Raw genomic sequence first — 21,313 nt, forward strand, 5'->3', positions numbered from 1 at the left:
ATCCACTGTCTAGCAGAGCCGTTAACCAGGGTAATTCTCCTCAGAGGAGGCCGATGGCTTGGAGGGGCTGGGCCAGGACAATATACTCGTGGACAGCAGTCAACTGAGGAATGAGCGCTCTGAACAGAGATGTTGGAGCCCTTTGTGGAAATATCTGTCCTCACTACCAGGCTCTGTCCTCACAGAATTTTGAGGCAGAGGTGAGAAGTCAGAGGCGTGCTATGAATGGGTCCTTTCTCCTACGGAGACGAACTTGTCATTCCAAAAATCAAGGAGAATTTTAAAACGTGTGCTAAGTTCTGACAAAAATTTATACAATCCCCTTGTATACATTAAAGCATGAGTAAGGAACATTATATTTTTTTACCATTAACCCACATAAAAGTTGAGGACTCGTGAGCCATGCCCCAGGCTAGAAAGATCCGTCACTGCCAGCCATCTAGACAACTGCAAACAGTAAGCGGTCTGTCTGCTCCTGAGAACCTGGCCAGCAAATGTGAGTGAGGATTCCTGGAGCGAAGCCCTGAGGTTATCAGGATGACTAAGGAACAGGTCTTTTCCGAAAGAAGCTTGCAGTCTACCAAAAAGCTTTGGGTGTCGTACTTTTAGAAATCTTAACAGTTACAAATAATCGTCATGAGCCCTCGTGACGCTGACAGCTGAGTCTGTACGTGTCTGTAGGATGATTAAGAATGGATGCCTCTTCTGATTGTTTCACTGTGAGCATATTTCAGAATAAATGAATTTGCTTTCCTCTACACAAAGGAGTAATGAATAATTCTCCCTTCAGATATAGTGGGTCAAGGGGTCAAAATGGATCACTCCTACATATTAATGAGTGAGTCACACATAAGAGATTAAAAATGCTGGCTTAAAAAAAAGGCAAGGAAAAGGAACACACAAAAGCTCACAGCGTCCCAAACCGCAGTGCTCCGGTGTCTCACTGGGACATGCAGCGTCACGAGGCACCCACTCACCCTCACCAGACAGCACTGTTCCCATCTGCCTGTAAGGCGGTAGGAGAAGGACTGAAAAATTGCGCACGGCAGCCTTAGAAAAGGGAACACACAGAGGCCGAGCAGGAAGTGACTCTGGACAGAACTTGTTTCCTAAGTTGACCGGCTGTTGTGTCCTGTGGGCACAGGCAAAAGCTACTCAAAAAAGTTTAAGTTGTTCTCAAAGAAAACATCAAGTGTAGGCTCTCCCGTGGATTACACTTTCAAAAAAGGGGATTCTTGGCCAGAAATGTGTGAAAAGATTAATGGGGCCAAAAGTGATTTTGAGTAAAACGAATTCCAAAATAACAGACTTGCAGTATCTCCATTTAATGAAAGTGCATTGTTTTCATGGGTTGCAAAGGATCTTTCGTACGTTCTCTCTAACCTCACAACTCCTCTTTGTGGTAGGTATTATGCCCACTCTACAAATAAGGTGATGCGCAAACCTGGCCAGAATTAAACATCTGGTAAATGGCACAGCAGACAATTAAACACCAACTCCTCTAAGACCAGTATTCCTCTCACTCCACAATGTCCTATTCTGGCCAGCGCTGGCGTTGCTGAGAGCTTGTCTGACCCCCGGGGGGCTTCCCGCAGAGCAGGTAACCTGTGTGCTCTGAGACTGGCGGCAGGCGCTCTGGGAGAGCCTCTGCGTCGGCTCTCAGGATGTCATTAACCTCCCCATTTCGTGGAGTCCTTGTAAGATGTTTGTAATCTTTTTCTATAGGTGGGTGAGTTTTGTTTGCCAATTACTAAATTAGCCTTTGAATTTTTCCATCTGTGAACACTGAGTCTCGACCACAACGAGCCACTTTGGGAAACCATTTTTCCTTTTTAACACAGTCGTTGTCTTGAAATAGGAATTTGTTCCTATCCCAGCAACTTAATAGAAACTCCCTCTCTTTGGAATTCACTATTTTTGACATCTCTCTAAAGAGGTTTCTGGGTACCAGTTGGTACAGGGGATTTAAGAAGAATTTCGGGATTTCTGGAGAGGTCCCAGTGATGACGGTGTCGCTCCATCTATATGCGTATACATACTTACTGTAAGAACAAAAACGTCATGTTAAGTCTTTAAAAAGAGTATGTAAGTTGGATCTCGAGCTCTTCAGAAACCAAATGGGAGTGTTTTTTGGGTTCTTTTTTGTGTGTGAGATTACATTAGTTCTCAATCCTTTAAAAGATCTTTTCCTTTCTTCTGCTTGTCTTATTTGTAAGTCACCAGCCCTAAATGTCAGCCTTAGCCGCACTCCCAGCTGCCGTCAGCAGCCCCAGCCCCTGCACCAGCTGTACAAGCTTCTGTTACTGTGACTGGCTGGTCCCCTAGTTACCCAGGTGTTGTTTCCGTAAGCTCACTACATTTATTGATCACCTTTGTAGTTTAGCTTAGGGATGTATTTCACAGTTAGAATATGATTTGTCCTACTCTTTTTTTTTCCCAAAGATTTATTTATTTTAGAGAAAGAGAGAAAGGGGGTGGCAGAGACAGACCCCTCAAGCAGACTCTGCTGAGCGTGGAGCCTGACTTGGGGCTCCATCCCACAACCCTGAGATCATGACCTGAGCCGAAACCAAGAGTCAGACTCCCAGCCGACTGAGCCACCCAGGTGCCCCTGACTCATCCTACTCTTAAAAGGTCACCCTACCCTCAAACTAAAACAGCCTGGACAAACAGAATTTTCTTAACTTCTCACGAAATCTGTAAGCAGGCAACTGTTGTTCCCATTACGCTTCTCATTTCTGCTCCACATCACAGTAAGGGGACAGGCGAATGCCTAGGGGAAGAGTTTGGTATTTGTATATTAAAATTGCACACACTACATGTTTAAAGGAAGGATGTAGTCACACTCATTGCAAATATTTTCTTCAAACTTTGCTTTCTTGATGCTTTTTATAGTCAAAGGAGTCCGCACACAGCACATTTTACCACCCTTGTTGGTACGGAGAAAGCTCACGCACCATGAACAAGGTCATTTTACTTGATGCCCAGGACAGTGTCCTGTCAGTTCTGAGGATATGGCCTGCCAGAAGTCCGATTTTGGAACACCATACTAAGACAGATGCTTACTTGATTTGGCTTTTTTACCACTAAAATTGATTTGAGCTTCCTGATGTATTTCCTATAAAGCTTGAATTGTTCTATTCTTAAAAGGCCAGTAACTAAAACAAATTACCGGTTTTCATTTAAGAACTAACCATTTGCTGGCCTTTACATTTTATAAGCATGTGAGCAGCCTCGACATGTTGAGAACTTTGTTCTGACACATACTTTGCTCTGAAAGGAACATTCTTAATTCTTCATCTGTCATCATCCGGTTGAGGTTTTTCTATGTGTGCCCTATTTTTTCTTCTAGGATTACTAATACCGTGGTGGTGGTTACAGGACATCAACTTCAGGCTCACTGCCAGGGAAAAACTGGCAACTGCTGTAAGCACTGATGTGTCCAGAACCAAACATATCTTACTTCTTATGTCATGGAACCAGAAGCTGTTAGAGCTAACGGATTTCAGCTCATTTGGTTAAGCTCCCTCGCGACACTGAGGAGGCGGCTAGGACCCACAGGTTACGGAGCTCACTCGACTATGGAGGCACCAGGACTAGAGCTCCGGTCTAGAAAACGAAGTGATCTGGTGTCCTGACTTCCTGATTTTGTTAATGGTGACAATTCTCCTGAATTGTTGCTATGTATTGCAGAATATAGATTTTATCTTCTGTGTAGCTATTTTCTTTTTTTCTCTTACTGCCACAGCTTAACTTTGGTCTTTATAATTAACTACAGTAACGTAACTGGCCTCTCTACCTCTACCTCCTCTAATTCAGTGGTTCTCGAACTTGGCTACATATTAAAAATACCTGGAGTGCTTTTAAAATCTTGATGCCCAGACCCCCTTCCCCCCGCCCCAGCCCACCAGCCAAAAGAATCAGAGTCTTTGGGAGCAGATCCAGGCAGCCATCAACTTCCTGACTCCAGTGTGCAGTCAACATTGAGCGACCCCTGCTCTGAGCCACTTGACAAGCTGCTACGGTAGAGCTCTGCTCATAGTCCGTCTGCTCAGATAGCTCAGTAGCTTTCAAGTGTCACTCAGTGTAGCACTAAAAGTAGAATGCCTAATTCCCACCCTCATCCTCGGCCACTGCTTCTCAAAATGTCAGCAGAGATCAGAATCCGTATCATCTGGGAATCTTAGAAATGCATGCTCAGGCCCCAACCCTACTGATCAGGAAACTTTGAAGGAGCGGCCCAGTCGGCCTCTGGTGATTCTCATGCAATCTAAGTTTGAGAACTCTAAGAGAAGCCAATAAGGAGATTTTAGGGATGTACTTTGTTCCTTCACTCTTTCTGAGTGTTGGACCTAAGAATAGAAGTAGAAAGAACACCAGAATGAACAAGGATCAACAGCTGCCTCTCCTGAGCACCAGCTCAGTCCCTGGGCATGGAAAATGGATGTCTCTCTCAGCTCTGCTTCTTTAATTGATGCAATTTATTGCCCCCCCAACCATCTAAACATTTAAACACCTTTGTTTTTTCCTATTGTTACAAACTTAGTGTTAGAACATTTGACTCTCTCAAGAGCAATAAATAGATTTTCTTTCTTTATGGTTAGTTCCCAGAAATGAATGCTATGATAATGAGACGGTTCCGTTTGCCTGGAGATGTGGACAGAGCTCGACAATATGTGTTACAGGTAAGATTGTTTTACAAAGAAATAAGGCAGGAGCAGGTACGATGCGGGAGTTCTGTTAACCAAATGTAACAAATTTTAGATGCAAAACGAAGTGTGGTCAATTCTTGACAAAAATTTAAAAAGAGACACCTATATAATTCTTTTTTCTTCTAGAATTCTTTCTAAAGACTAATTTAATTGGCCTTGGGTAAGGCTTGGACATAGGAATTTTTTGAAGCTACCCAAGTGATTCTAATGTGTAGTGTGGGCTGAGTCCCACCGGTTTGAAACCAGTCTTCGCCAAATCCACAGGCAGCACTGCTGCCCTCCAGTCACCCAGACACGCCTCCTGGTGCAAGCTCTCACCTTTGCCACCACCAGGTTATCAGGCGCTTGCGGCCATCACCTTAGTATTGGCCGTCCCTACTCCCCCCTAGAATTGCCATCAGTGGTCACTTAAGAACCCACGGAGGCAGACTGTTTCACCTTCAGGGGCTGTAAGCCTATTTCAGATACACTGCCACATATCCTCAGAACTTTTCTGTAGAAGCCAGATCTTTTTCATATATTTTCACTTTTGATAACTATCTTTTTGAGAATGAGCTGTTTCCAAAATCCAAACCCAAAGTCATTTGGAGCCAGTCGATCTAATGAATGAGATGGGGTGAGCAATTTTTAGTAAGCTAATGTGTGACTTGAGATCTATGGTTAGTGCAGTATTTAAAAGAATTCCAAATAATTACCTTTCAGATTTCCAAAAAGCAAGACCCCCTCCAAAGAATGTACTTCTCTTAACTCTACACTGTTAAGCATCATAATTTGCCACCACGTCTTTGGAGGGTAGTTCGGTGGTGCTGGTAAAAACTCAGTATGAGAAGGGGCTGTAGCTGATGAATGTACCTGGGAGACGTTCTGGTGTCAAAAATAGTATTACTGAAGGCCGGAGTGAGAGGTGGGACCGAAAAGAGGGCAAATTAACTGTCGGTTTTCGCAAAACAGTGAAGATCCAGCAAGCCTAGGCAGAAATGCATTTAGAAAGGTACAAGAATGGTCTCTTAAATTCTCCAAAAACCGCTAAATCCTAGCTCCCTTCACCCAGAGCTCCTTCCCAGTCCCTATTCCTTCATTACATATGAATGCACAACTAGGATTTACTTAGCAGGATTACTGAACAGTTGATTAAAGCTTGCTGAGACCAAGACGAACAGAAATACTCAGGCAAAAATATGAGTGGGGGGTGGAAAAATACTGTATCCATAGAACAAGAACAGGATATCAAAAAAAAAGAAGAACAGTAAGAACAAGCTCTAAGAAAGTCTAAATGATTGTGGAAAAACTAACTCCAGAGGAGGGTTATAACGTGAAATGAGCAAATCTTCAAAAACATAAACAGCAAGGGAAGAAAATGAGAAAAGCTGCGAGAGGATCAGTATGATGAGGTAACAGGTATCTCAGAAAAAGAATCCAAAAAGAAAAAGAAAAGAGTGGTCAGGAGAAGAGTTCAAAACTGGCTCAGTGTATAGCAAAAACCCTGGATGCTAGAAAACAGCAGGCAAGGCCTTCCAAATGATGGGGAAACATTTTCAACCTAGAATTCTAAATCCATTCAAACCATTCGTTAAATATGAAGGCAGAAGTTGTCATCACACACTGGAAAGTTGATTTCCAGTACCCATTCCCTGAGTGAGTTATCTGTGGATGTATTTCAGTAACGGCATGGAAACACCAAGGAAGAGAAAGCTGCAGGCACTCAAACCAGTGGAATGAACTAGAGTTTGATGGAAGCCTGCCGGGGAAGGCAGCTGTCTGTCTGTTAGGGCTGGAAGGCGGTCCGTCCAAGCAGCGAACCAAATGATGAAGGCAGTGGAAAGATATGGATCAGGCAGTTACATTCAGAAGGGCTTCTGTACACTCAGGCAGAGCAGACGAAAATGCATCCTATTTTCTATCAATTGGTAAAGTACAGAAAATCAAGAGGCCTTTCAGAGTGACGTTAGGAATATTCTGAATGACAGTGGGCTCCTGAGCTTGGAACGATGTGGAAGGAAATGACAGTACAAGACTTGATTCTGTAGTAAACGTATCTTTACGTTATGGAAACAGTGTTTTACTGGTGTTCAGCTTTTAGAACCAACATAAAATCATGGCTCCAGAAGAGAATACAAATCTCTATAGTGTAAAGGAATAAAGAATGGGCACACTGGTATCCTTGAGAGAAAGTAAGTAGTCGGTGCTATATGATGACAAAAGTAGTTAACAGCAGAACTAAAGATGGTAACAGAATTATCAAATCAAGAGGCGCAGGGTGGATGGGCTAAATCCTCACCTTTCTCAGCAGAAAGGCAGTAGATAAGTTACTAATTAAGACATTAAAACCAGCAGATAAAACTGGTGTCTTTGGAAGAAGGGAACTGTTGATTTCCATCATATGTGCTTTTTTATTATATTTTTTAACTTGAGATTTTTTTTCACTTAAAAATAAGGGAAAGTAGGTGGCTATTTGATATTAATGAGTTAGTTGCTCTGCATGCTGGCAGAATAGAAATGTGCTTCAATCTGGGAAAAGTGCCTCAACGCAGTAGGCAGAGGAGGCTGGAATGATGAGCTGGAGAGACAGCGCTTAAGACACAGTCTGGCTATTTATTAACCCGATCTCCACAAAAATACATTTTAACTCTCTGTCATAGCAGAAATGTAAGCGCTGCCCCAGTGAGTGATGCGTCTGACCTCTTTTGCTCTGTACCCCCCCCAGAGTGACGGTGTGCAGCAAACCACCTACCTCGCACAGCGGTACTGCCACGAAGCAGTGAGAGAGATCAGCAAACTTCGCCCGTCCCCTGAAAGAGACGCCCTCATTCAGCTTTCAGAAATTGTCCTCACAAGAGATAAATGACGACTCTTTCTGTTATTTCCGGCAGCTACTTTTTACCAGACTGTGCCTAAAGAATTTTGTGAAATATCCTTTGCTTCATGTGCAGATAACCAAAAATCATTTCAAAAAATCATTTCAACCTTATTGATGGGCAATTTTTTTTTATTGGCAAAGTTTTTCAGAAAATTTTTAAATGTAATTAAACCATCCGAATCTGTCACTCTAGTCCTGTAAATTCTAATCGAGGTATCTTGATGGTTATATGTGGTATTGTTTACACTGTTAAGATCCACATGTAAAGCCATTACACAAATAAATAATCAATGTTAAAATTCAAATGGTTTATCGTGTTTCACCATAGGAGTAAAGGTCACAAAAATTGTGAAGTCTACATTTCAATCCACATTAGATTTTAACAATATCCAAAATTTCATATAGGAGAATGGTTTATTATAAAAGACTGTACATAAAATTTAGACAACAGGTTATATACAAAATTAAGAGAACATTCCACTTGAAAAAATGAAAAAGGTAGCTAGCTGATCACTAGTGATACTGAAATCATGTTTAAAATTAACAAAGGCAAAATGCATATACAACAGTCACATTGATTTGGTAGCAATAATGGCCTTTAATTTTCAGAAATAAATGTTTTGCACTAGTCTTACCATTTACTATGCTGTTATAAGTCTGTAATGCCCAGTACATAACTGTAATTTGAAATCCAAACAAATCCTCACTACACAGAAACCCACACTTGAGTGCTCTACTTTAATATCCTAGGCAATATAGAATTACACACAAGAAAAAGACATCCCTCCAACCTTCCCTTAAATAAAGAGGAGACACACAAAGTGCATGTGTTGCATTTCAATTATTTCAAAAGACAATATAAATCTGTTGGTCAGGTATATTCCCTGTTCACTGATTAATACAAGATCCACCTTTTTTTCAAATTATTTTCTTTTTAAAACCTTTTTATGTTGCTAGTGCCAGGTAATGGATTAAACAGCGCCTATTCAAAAGTCAGTTGCACCCACTTCTACAAAAACAACATGTAAAAGATACTTATAATTTCCTTTCATTGAACCCAGTATACAACAATCCACTGGAAACCCGAAGGGCTGATACGGCAGTCCTTGAGAATTTTTACTTACAGAATGTGCACACTTTAACACATTTTCTTAGCTTTGAAAAAGTTACTTTAGAAAAGGAATTCAATAGATTGACTTGTAAATACCCATCTCAGATTTTAAATCTGCAAAAATCAGTCACTGCCATTGGGACAGGTTGAGATAAGGCTAATATTTTTCTTCCAAGTTAATATATTGAGAAAATAGAACCATAATTCTGCAATAAATCAGTATCTTTTATTTATTTATTCATTTATTTATTCATTTATTTATTTATTTTAAAAGCAAACCAGTGAAGGAAAGGACAAAAACCTTTGGTTCACTTATGTATTTATGAATGGAAAAAATTTATAATGCAAATTCACTCATTAAAAAACTTAGGTACAAATTACAACATTACAGATAACCCTTTGTTTTGTTTCACATGGAGACCTTAGAGACTCAATTCATTTCAAGAGACCTAAGTACTAGTACTCCAAGTAAATATTACACAAATTGGAAGCATCTTGAATTTTTTTAAGTATATTTCAATACATAAATTTGTATGCATGCTTTAAACAAATAGTATATTTCAAGAATGAGAAAGTCTGAACAAAAAGTATGACCAGCACCAGGATTGAAATTTTCTGATTTTAATATTAGTCTGACATAGCGTTAGTAACCATGCTGCACTGAAACATGTAATGGTACAATCTGAATCATGATTTGTTAAATATTATACCCCACACCCCCAGAATACTTAGGCTGGTCATAAAGTTAACTGTGTAAGTAAGTATATAAGCATAATCAGTTATGGACAGCCTCTTGTATAAATTGCCGTTTAGCAATACACAAACTGCCTCAGAGATGTATGCTTACAGGTAGACATTCAATTATACCAATAAAACAGCATGTCCTGAAAGTATGGGCACATTTTAAAACATTTTAAGACAATTCTGTTAACCATAATAGTCCCACAGTATGACTGAGTAATAAGAAGAACCTACTTTAAAAGCAAAAAAAATTAATCAGTATAGTGCATGATTGATTCAACATAGTTCCCAGGGAACAGACCAGTCACTCGATTGCAGACTCCTTCATACCAGCCATCATCATTCTTCTTTATTACGTAAATGATTGCACCCTCCATAAACGACAGCTCATCATCCTTGTCTTTTGTATAATCATATATTGCCACAACTATGGAAAGAACAGTTGAAATACCATGGTAAGTGCACTATTTACAACATTTAACTGAATTTTAAAATGTAATTCCAGTTAAATCTATAGTAGAGCAAAACCAACTATTTGTACAAATACTGTTAAACTGGTAAAAACAGGCAACACAACAACGATGTGTCTAAATCACTGGCTTGATCGTAGGACCAAATTGACAATCTGACTACAGAGAAGTCCAGAGTTTCAACCAATCTATCCAGGAAAGATCCCTGAATTTTCTTATTTATTAGATGTTTCATTTGTTCAAATATCGACTAAGCGCCAACCATTGCAAAACACCATCTTCCAAAATACGTAGTGGGCAAAGCTACAGAGCCAATCAGTACATCAGGTAACAACCCAACCTGTCTAATTTGAAAATACACATATCCTGGGAGGTCAATCTCATCCTACTCATTCACAGAAAATATGCATGTAATTTGTGGGGCCATACCTAGATTATTTAAAAGAGTATTTACATACTTTAAAGGTCAACTGGATTTTTTTTTAAAAGGGGGAAATATGTGAGCAAAGGCCCATTAATTAAGACTTAGAGAACTGTGCAATTCTGTGCTATTTGATTATTTTGAGTTCAAAATACTCACTTCCTTTGTAAAGAGTGCTGTGGAAAGGAGAGTCATCAAAACATTACTAGTTTTCCAAACAACTGGTTTATGAATTTAATTGTTCCTTCATCCTGCCTTTATAGCCTGATAGTTCTGAAGTTATATGCAATTATCTAGTATATGTGAAATGGTATGTGACAGATTTTCATTACCTCGTGTTATCTTTTTTCTTAAAACAGCTCTTAGGACATTTATTTTGGAACTTGCTTTTCCCCTGAGAAAGATAACTTCTCCTAATTATTCTGAATTAGTGAATTATAAATAAGGAAGAGGCTTAAAGTACTGATCCATAGCACCATCCACAAACTTAAAACAGGCAACCTTTTTTTCCCTTTACAAAATTATATTAAGTAAACTCAAGTCCACTCTCCTCTATTTTAATCCTGCAGCTGAATCATAGTTATAAGCTCACTGACCTATCCGGTTTCCAAAAAACCCAAAAACATACAGAATAAATAGTACTAAACTATTATCCTGGTATTACTTTTGGCTAAATAACCATTCAAGAAAATTGAGTGATTACTAGAAAACCATTAGTAAGGAAAATAATGTAATAATTTAGTCATTAACGTATTACTTATTAATTTGTCAATTATTATTATTTATTATAGCTTCGGTAACATTAATTTCTTTGTATTCACAGTCACAATAGGTCAGAGTTTGTGTGGTGTAGAGGACTTTTAGACGGATCATGACAGAAGCCTGACACCCTCAAAGTTAGTCAGCAGAATGAAAGCTTTCTTTTCCTCAGGCTTTTAGCTCCACTTACACAAAGAGCTGGTGAAAGTACTGAGCCAAATTGTTTCTATTTTCCAAGTCCTTTTGTAAACGAATCCTAGTCGTACCCAACTTCCCCTCCCCGATGCATATATTCTCTCATATAATAATGTTTACTGATGAGTACTTAATCATTAACAATTCAATGTCCATTCCACTCTCCAGAATCCGAATTCATACAGAGCTAAACTCCCCCTTCTGTATGTACTGTAGGATTTTTTGGAACTCAAAGTCTCACACTCTAATCCTACTTCTACATGATAAAAATTTGAAGATAGCTACCTAGTTCCCCTACAATCTTCTCCTCAACTTAGAAACAATGCTTTCAACTGTTTCACGTTATTGGTGCACTTCCTAGATATTCTGCCTCCTGATATTCTCCTCCTGAAGACATTTCTGTTTGCAGGATCTTAAAATGTGGTACTCAAAACGAGACATAATACTAGTGTAATATAAATGGATATGATTAGATTGGTATATATTAGGTTACAGTTCAGCTAATGTACCCTAGGAATTTGGCTTTTGGAACAGTCATGTCATACCATTGATTAATATATCCAACTAAATTCCTCTTAAACCAGGTCTTATTCATCTTGTGATTATAAAGGTGACTATTTAAGAAGACTTTAAATATAATCCTACTAAATCTCAACTCTCTGATTTAGACTATGGGTCAGCAAACAGTGGCCCATGGCCAAATCCAAACCACTGCCCTTTTTGTAAATAAAGTTTTACTGGAACATGGACACATCCACTCGCTTATGTAGTGTCTATGGCTGCTTTTGTGCTGCAACAGCAGGGCTGAATAGTTGTGACAAAAGAAACTGTATGGTTGGCAAACTTAAAAATATTTCATTTTTGCAATATAAACGTATCAAATTATTATGTTGTACAACTGAAACTAACAGAATGCTGTTGTGTTAACTATACCTGAATTTTTTTTTAAAGTTAAAAATACTTATTATCCGGTCTTTTACAAAACATGTGTGATGACCGCTAACTTAAAACTGTTATTTCAACTTGTAAAGACATTTTGTAATTCTGCTCTATTGCCAAGTGTATTAACCATTAAATAATTTCAAATTTATCTTTTTATTAGTTCCATATTAGTCCCAATTTAAAGTTAAATCTGCTTTTCCAAACCAGGAAATACAGGTACACAACTCAAAACTACTTAAGTTTATCAACCTCATAATAACCACAACATATCTCTATCTAAAGGCAGAGGAGAATCTAAACATAAGGTAGAATATTCAAGATTTCCTGAACAGTATATAGAATATTCACTGTTTAAAAGTATTTAAAAAGGCACAGCATAGAGAATGTAGTCAGTGGCATGTTAATAGCTTGCATAGTGACGGATGGCAGCTACACTTGTGGTGAGCACAGCATAACCTACAGAAATGCTAAATCATGTTGTAAACCGGAAACTAATGTAACATTGTGTGTCAACTATACTCAAAAAATTTAAACACATACATACAAAAGGAAAACACCCAATTCCCTTTTAGCCATGTATTCAAAACTCTAGGTACGAGAGAATGCTGCAGGCCTCAAGAGCTATAGCTGCTTACTGTCAAATTAACCGAGTAAATGCCAATGGAAGGAAATACATTTCAAAGGCAATCAAATGTGCTTAACTACATTACAAGCATTTTTCAAAACTCGACAAATACAGACTTTAAAATGACAGCTGGATGAAGAAAAGCAATTAAATCTCTAAAAACAGGATTTCTTTCTTTCCTACCACTATTTTCTTAATACGTAATTATAGTGAATGTCAGGTAATTTTGATAGATCTGGATGTTAGAGTTATACATAATTTCATGAAATGAAATTCTAGTGATTATCTTCTCTTTTACAAGATCAACTAACTGAAAACCTTAATTGAGGCTCTTTCTCATGATAGTCTCAATATATTTTTAAATATTTAGATATGAAAAGTTTCTCTCTTTAAGAGTTTAGAAATTTTGTTTTAAATCTTTACTTAATTATATAACGTTAGTAAGTCATTTAACTCCTTTTCTGTGCCTTATTTATTTCAGCTACAAAATGCAAACAGCCAAGTTCATCTCCAGCTGGAAGCCTATGTCATTTGAAAAACCACATCTAACATCATAACATACTTTTAACTTAAAAATAAAGAAAGACCATTCCTTTACACTGGAAATGTAGAGGAAATAAGGTTTAACGAAATTATGTTGGCTGGTAAAGCTATTCAAAGGGTTGAGAAACGACTAGATGTTCTTTATAGCTCTAAAATTCTATAAAATGAGGTTAAGTTTCCTTTACCTCAATTCAATGGTGACTGTACCTTACCTTTCTCAATATAATTCTTGGGGGCCCAGGCAGGATCCCCATCCGCATACGGATCATTATACTGAACTACTGCAGCCTCTTCATCTTCATAATCCACTGGAGGTGGTGGTGGCGGAGGTGGAGAGTCATCGAACATGGGAATGTCATCCGGGGGAGGTGGTGGCGGTGGAGTCGGACTATCCGCAACTAAAAGAATCCAGATAATTAATTTGAATCAGGAATTAGAGTAAATGAAAATTCCTAAATTAACAGAATTTAAGAAAGCTCTAATTTGTATATAGCATGCACTCTAATAAAACATGCAATGATTAGAAATAAAAGCTTGGTGTGTTAGAGCTTCTACTCCTAAGAATAATTTTGCAATGATAAAATGAGCTAAAAATTAGAGTATTAGGAAGTGCTACAAATTAATAAACGCAGGAGATTAGGAGACAATGTCTCTTTTTATAAGGATACAGGAGTAAAAAAGTTCCCTTAGTCCAAGGCTCGGATCAGAACAAATGTCACTCTTTAGTTAGCCTACCTCCTTAAGTAAGCCTTATGTCACATTTCTCATGTGGACTACTGTAAATGTTATGTACACCACTACATTTAGGGTTTGATAACCATTCACTGTGCACATTCAGGTCCCTGATTTTAGCTTTTAGTTATCTTTTAGTTCCCCAGAAATAAGCCTCCAGTGGGTGGGTATTCATTTTTGTCTGTTTTAACCGAGAAAAAAATTGGCAGTATCAGGTCTGCCTCATTGTGTAGGTTTTCTACTCTTTTATGTAAATTTTAACAAGAGAAATTAAGTTAGAAATTAAATAATTCCAATATCTCATTGAAAATTTTCAAAAACGTTTGTAATTCATAATCAGCTTTTTAAATGCAGAAAGCAAACTAAGAATTTTTGCATTATTGCTAGTAAAACTTAAGCATGGGATGTGGGAAAGACTCGATCCTAAAGATACAAGTTTCTAAGAATACATCCACAATAAAGATTTTTAAAATAAAGTGTTGCAGGAAGATGTAATTAAAAACAAACAAACAAAAACTCATATCATGCAAAACAATAATAACAACTCATACCTCAAGTTGTAGATGGGTGTGGTACATGTATGTGTGTGTGATTTAAATAATCGAACAGTGAAATGAGAAAATGACAGGCTAGAACTATGCTCATTGAACTATTATGATACCAGGTAACAAGTGCTCCCAATATTAAGCAATTCAAAGCTAGAACACGCAACTAATTCTTAATTCGAATTTCTGATCCACAGATTTCTTTGAAAGTTAAAGACGTGAAAATGTTTTGACACAAATGATACAAGGAATTCTATAATAACTGCAGGGGAGGAATTCAGAATACCAACATCCTAACTCAAATGCCAATTTCTGGAGCTATTTATGTGATCAAAGCATGCAGTCATAATCTATTTGTAATACAGGTTTTAAAGTTTACTCCACCCTATTTGGAAAAACGTGCTGAGAATATAACCAAGGGATCCAGATTTAGAACACCTGTGGATAATAGCCCTACTTCCACAAGCACTTCAATTCTGATTTTTATTTGATCCTGTCGGGAGATGAGAAAGACTATGAGAAAACAAATCTTGTGTAGTGACGCTCATTCTGATAGCTATCAAGCAGGTCTACAATTTATTTTTCCACCAAATGCCTGGATCCATTTTATTTTTGCCCTTACCTTCTCCACAAAGCTTTCTAATATTATTGAGAGGAGAAGAAAATGGGTATGAATCCATCCTAACATCAAAGAGCCATAGCTCATATTCTTAATTTGGCTTAATGTGTAAATTGTTTGCCTGAACCCCTAAATTGCATTTACTCTTTTAATACATAACTAGTTTCATGTTTTCACTCAATTGCTTCATGTCCAACTGCTGTGACTCTACATTGGCTTATCTCTAAATTATATATACACAAGGGCAGAAGTCTGGTCAATCTAATTCTCTACGCATAATCCTTTGTCTAACACCACACATAATTAGTTCAAAAATGCTTCCGGATGTTAATCATACACAGATGTAAACACATGGACATTTTTCAGGCGCTCATGTCTTAAAGTGAAGCACATTTAGTAGGTTAACTGCCACAGGCCATTATCACCAATTTTGAGTGCCACAGGAAACTGCGTATTTAAGAGAATACAGAAAATTCATACTCCATAAAACATGTAAGATACTGATACAAAGTTAATAATCAATATTCCTAACATGCTTTCAAAGAAAATAGATCCTAAATAAAGCTGCACATTCTGCAGCAAAATGAGAGTAACTGATTCCAGTTCCTAAGTCTGGGGAAAAGAACTAAAATAAAATAGTAAGTACCATGGTCCTCCTGAGCAAAAACCATGCATGCCTAGAATTATATACATTAATACTGAATTTCTATTAAAAAAGAAAAAAAAAGAGTTGGGGTGCCTAAGTGGCTCAGTCGATTAAGTGTCTGCCTTTGGTTAAGCGTCTGCCTTTGGCTCAGGTCATGATCTCAGGGTCCTGGGATCAAGGCTTCCTGCTCAGTGGGGGGTCTGCTTCTCTCTCTCCCTCTGCCTCTCCTCCTGCTGGTGCGCTCTCTCTTTTCCTCTTTCTCTTTCTCTCAGGCTCACTTTCCCTCCCTCTGTCTAATAAATAAATACAATCTAAATAAAAAGTTACCAAAATGCTAGTCAATATGCTTTGGCCCCACTAAATGGATGTTTATTATGGCTATCTTAAAATATTTCCTCCCAATTTTTGACTGTAAGGCAGCTCAAGTTTTTAAACTCTTGTAGCACTAAGGACCACCAATTTACCCTTACTTACTTCTTTTTAAAAAAATAAGATTCACTTTTTTTAATAAGTTTAAATATACTGGAGTTTTCAAACAAATGTTAACAATAAGGATGTTTTACACTCAGAAATTTCAACATTTTGGAACTACAACATTTTATAAAAAGCCCATTCAATCATACATGTTTCGTGAAGGTAGAAACTTTGTCTTAGACTATCTGTACTCTTCCCAGAGCCTAGCACATAACACTGAATAAACAATTATTTGACTGGAGGAAGGGAGGAAATGTGGAGAATTACACAACAGGGTTAGCAAAAGCTGAACATTAGAATTTGCTACACTGTCTTCTCCTGGAAGATGGGGTAGTCATGTGGGTTACACATTTGTTATAACCATTCTAAAATTTGCATGGCGATGATCCCAAATGAAGTAAATCATTACTAGACCACCTTACCATCTTAATCTCAACATTTATTTTGGGATAGTATAATTCAGTAATAGTGGTATTTTTTATTTTGTCAAGTAACATTCACTCTGTGGAGTTAGGATCATACATCCTCTGGAACCTCAATGTAAGCAGCAATATAAACTACTCTATCCTAATCAAATCCATGTATTCAAAAGAATTTCCAAAAATCATTAACCTGACCTGCCTGAGAGAAGACCTAAAGGCTGAAAGATGTGGGTATTCGGAAATATTCCTCATGGGCCAAAACACGAAGAGAGCTCACCATTATCACTCTCACATGGATAACCTGGATGTAAATTATTCTTGCAGATTCATTCTTATCCTAACAACAAATCTTTATATAGGTTCAAAATTATTTCTGCATAAAAATCTGAGGCTTTTACAAAGCTTTCACCAAAATTTTTATGTAACTAAAGGGGGAAAAAAAAAAACCTGCCCCCAATGCATAATAAATTTAATCCCATACTGTAATTATCTATATGCTGATGAATTTGCTGGCAACAGAATACAAAATGTTTTCTAATTCCCCTAATAACTACTGGAAGCTGGTAGTTTCCATACAATTTGAATTTTTATGTTTCATTACGCTTTCCTTAAGAATCTGCAGAGATCAGATTTCATGTTTTAGATCATGTAAATAACATAAGAAAGTTGCAGTTTTGAAATTTCTATGGGTCAGTAATCATGCACACAAGAGAAAAAACTGAAGACCGTGCTCTTCAGTTTCAAAAACATATCTGCACCTACTTTCAAGATAAGATTAGCTTCTCAATAAAAGTAAGAAAATGATGACTCATCAGCCATGCAAGCTATAAGGAGACAGCCTCTACTCTTTGACAGCTCTGTTTTTCCGAACTTACTGTTTTCCTGCACCCTGGCCACGAAGCCTGTGAGAGGTATCTGTGGAGTCAACTGAGGCATAGGGGGAGGGGGTGGAGCAATAGATACTGGTAGCAACAACACAGTATGGGGGAAGTAAAACAGATAAAGGAAAGAAAAAGAAACAAACAAAAAGCAGAAGTCAGTTACAAGGACCACAAACATAAGTATGCAAAGAACAGTTTGCAAATGAAACAAAACAAAACAAAAAACAAAACAAAAATCTGCAGAAACTTCTTCATTTCCCACCAGCAAACCTAAACTGAGCTGTTGCTTAGCCAACTGATTAATTTTTTTAAATACATGTAATTTAATCCTAATGTTATTCTGTTTGGGGAAGATTCAAGTTTACCATCACACTCATTTTCAAATTCTAAGGAAAGACTTTAAAAAATGAGTAACAGCAGTATTTCCAAGATATTGTGTCTGCCAAATCGCTATAACCTAACGGGTATGTCTAGCTTTTAAGGTAATGTTGTAAATTAGAACCCAAATAAATGTGTTATGGAATAGCTGTTTATTCCATATATAAATATATATATTAGTCACAGGTTTCCTTTATTATATATCTAAATTTACATACAGCTCTCCAGGAAAAACCCTTGTTATTGTAAAACAAGGTGATTATTATTCTAAGGTGACAATTTTATTTGTAAAGATATCCCTCCTAAATTTACTAGGGAATAAGTGTGCTCCACATACCATGTTAACTGTTCATTGAGTTTCTTAGGGTAAGTATTTCAAAAGACCTTCTTCATTTTATCACTTTTCTGAAATAGGAAACCTGATCTCATAACAGGTTAAAATATGCAGTTATTTGCATTAAAGTAATTTCTAACCAATCACTGAGTAGCTGTAAACATTCCAACTTCTACCTAGAGAGGACATAATTTATAGGAAGTTGATATCAAATGCTCACATGGGAAACAAATGTATTAAAAACTGTAGCAAACTAGAAGTAAACATTCCTAAGTTTACCATTTTGTCTCATTTTTAACAAGATAGTAATTGCCAAAGATTGCTTAGAAAAAATCAACAGGACTGACTCGCAAAATTCTTTACTGGCAGTTAGTAAAACGTGACACTAAATCGACAGAGAAAAACGATTTGTTGGTTCCCAAGGATCATTTAACCAAAAGGGGGTTTCAATTAACCCAATGTATAAATTTTGTTGGTAAGCATAAAAATTTGAAAGAGGTTCAGTATTCAAAGCAGCAATAACTTACCAAAGCAATGTAATTGCATTTATACCCATTGTATGGCTAAAATTAACATTCAATTCACTATGAAACTGGTTCTCATTGATTCTGATACTTTGGATATAGAAGGCTCTTAAATAAATAAAATGTTACAGTTTTGATTTAAAAACAAAACAAACCTCCCACGAGCCTAAAAAATTTGTTTAGAAACAACCCTTAGTAACTAGACATGCTGGTTAGTACAGAGAGAAAAAGAAAAGCTATGCTATGAAGATACTAGTCATTACCAACACACCTGGACAGAAGGGGAAATATGCACATCAAAACACTAAAAACATTTACACCCCACTACTACTACTACTACTACTACTACTACTACTACTTACTACTACTACAGCAACCACCACTACTACCACTATTACTACAACACCAACAGTAACTCAGATTGAGGGATAGTTATTTTGACACATAATATTTTTTAAATTTGAGTCCAAATTTCCTTTATAATATCAAAAAGATATAGTTACTCAGTATTGAAAAGGTCTTATTTGAAAATAAGTAATCCACTGAGCACTGTTAAAATAAAACTACACAAACATGTACTAGGTGAAGTGTCACTAAAAACCCTATTTGAAGAGTAATCTAAATATCTAAGTGAGGCAAAGAAAAATAAAGAACATAAAGATGGGATCTAAAAACACAATATATTATGAAAAAAATTAAAAGATCATGAAACTACTGAGGCTAATAATCAGATAATCAATCCATGGAATATTCAGACTCTAGGTACCTTTCATTACCAAAAGGAAATCAGGGAAAACATGAGATAAAATTCTAACTGGTAAAGTTTCTTGGTAGGTAGCCTGGTTAAAAATTTTGGTCTGGAAAAGGACTGTATAAATTTGGGGATTATCTGTAAATTTTGACATTTTTGCTAAAGTATTTTTCAATTCTTGGGAGTTTTTTGCTAGAACACAATCTTTAACTCTAAAATTTACATTAGAAATAAGAGAACTTTCCTCTAGCTCTGCTGTAAAATACATGTTCAGAACATGCATTATAAATTATCTTAAAACCAACTTCTTAGGGAAAGAGGGAATACTCATTGTTTTTTACTAATACAACATGCAGCTCTAGAAAGTAGTTACAAGCGCCACATGGGAAATTGTGTTCCAGACTATGCCCAGTGTTCGCCTCTTGAAGCCAATAACAAATACTGGACAACAGACTCATGTCAGGGTTTTTTTTTTCCTTTTTGAATTAGGCATCTTAACATAATAAGTGAAATTAACGATTACCCTAGGCAATTCATACTCCCTGCCAAAACTAGTTTCTAATCTTTAAATATCTGTATGCCTTTAAAAACACTGATTGCAGTTAGTGTTGAGATGTGCAATTTGACATGAAGAGAAAGAAATCAGAAGAAAATCCTCCCCACTGTTAACAGTGATTAGAGACAGAATAAGCAAGCATCACAAATGTTTTTAATGGTTTTGAACTCATTTCAGTACAGGTTAACAAGCTTAAAAGTGATAGCCAGCAATTTCATTGTATTACTTTAAAAGAAAAATTTTCACAATGTTCTTACTTTCACTGCTACTGAAGTGTCTCAAACATGCCAATAAAAATAAACTCAGCTTAATTTCAATATTTTTCTTCTCTAATTCTATTTATAGTAATAAAAATGACAATATTAAACCATTAGTTAAATTTTAGTACGTAAGCATACTCAGTTAAGTCTGAATTTTTTTGAAAGTGATAAGCAATTATTTTTGTGATAAGTGCTAATTCTTAAAATGGCAGGATTCAAGGACTGATTTCCTAAAGCAAAACTAAACATGAAATAGCCTGGTTTCAATTGTTGTCTATCACTGGCAAGAACAACAGCTTCAAATAATTTCCTTCAAAAGGAACTCCACTGTTGCTGTACGCCTGCAAAGCAAAAGCTTACTTGAATTCTGAGAATAAAGTGGACCTCCATTAACATGAGGCTGAGCAGAAAATTGAGCAGTCACAGAGGGAGTTCGTCTGTATCCACCAGAAGATGCCGAGGAAGTGGTAGAGTTGTGTCGAGATATCTGCCTGGTCATTGTGCCATACTGGGAACCAGGAGCTGAGCCCGGGGCTGCGGAAAAGCATTAGTCAAAAGCAACCAACAAAGAACTTGAGAAACATGTGACCTCTGAAGGCAGAACAAAGAGAGGGGGACTCTCAGTAAGAAATATGTATTATTTTTTAAAGCCCACAGCACAAAATAAAGAGAAAAGTGAAGATAAAGCACAAATAGCTCTCTGAAGTTACAAACAAAAGGAAAAATAGATACTGTGTGGAAAGCTGCAAAAGTACAACAAATAACATTCTTAAACCTTTTAATTTAGCAGAATCCCAAATGGTATTTTGTTAATA

General features: G+C 37.0%; 2 protein-coding genes across 11 annotated transcripts in view; one reads left to right on the forward strand and one right to left on the reverse strand.

The window, feature by feature from the left end:
• The window catches only part of PDSS1 (decaprenyl diphosphate synthase subunit 1), a 44,385-nt gene extending 36,253 nt beyond the window's left edge, over positions 1–8,132 (forward strand). For 3 of the 5 annotated variants that reach the window (XM_040645314.1, XM_040645315.1, XM_040645317.1), the window contains 2 exons: positions 4,605–4,685; positions 7,417–8,132. In XM_040645314.1, the coding sequence (XP_040501248.1) occupies positions 4,605–4,685; positions 7,417–7,557 (222 nt within the window). In that variant the 3' untranslated portion in view covers positions 7,558–8,132. Of the gene's footprint in view, positions 1–3,352; positions 3,427–4,604; positions 4,686–7,416 lie in introns of those variants that run through there. The other 2 variants (XR_005838911.1, XM_040645316.1) reach the window with 2 other exon arrangements.
• Positions 7,681–21,313, reverse strand: part of ABI1 (abl interactor 1) — a 123,253-nt gene continuing 109,620 nt past the window's right edge. For 2 of the 6 annotated variants that reach the window (XM_008709670.2, XM_040645308.1), the window contains 4 exons: positions 20,859–21,032; positions 17,690–17,776; positions 13,589–13,774; positions 7,681–9,848 (listed from right to left, as the gene is read on the reverse strand). In XM_008709670.2, the coding sequence (XP_008707892.2) occupies positions 9,673–9,848; positions 13,589–13,774; positions 17,690–17,776; positions 20,859–21,032 (623 nt within the window). In that variant the 3' untranslated portion in view covers positions 7,681–9,672. The remainder of the gene's footprint in view (positions 9,849–13,588; positions 13,775–17,689; positions 17,777–20,858; positions 21,033–21,313) is intronic. The other 4 variants (XM_040645309.1, XM_040645310.1, XM_040645312.1 and 1 more) reach the window with 2 other exon arrangements.

This window comes from Ursus maritimus, unplaced genomic scaffold (assembly GCF_017311325.1).
Source record: "Ursus maritimus isolate PB19 unplaced genomic scaffold, ASM1731132v1 scaffold_31, whole genome shotgun sequence".
Taxonomy (NCBI): Eukaryota; Metazoa; Chordata; class Mammalia; order Carnivora; family Ursidae; genus Ursus; species Ursus maritimus.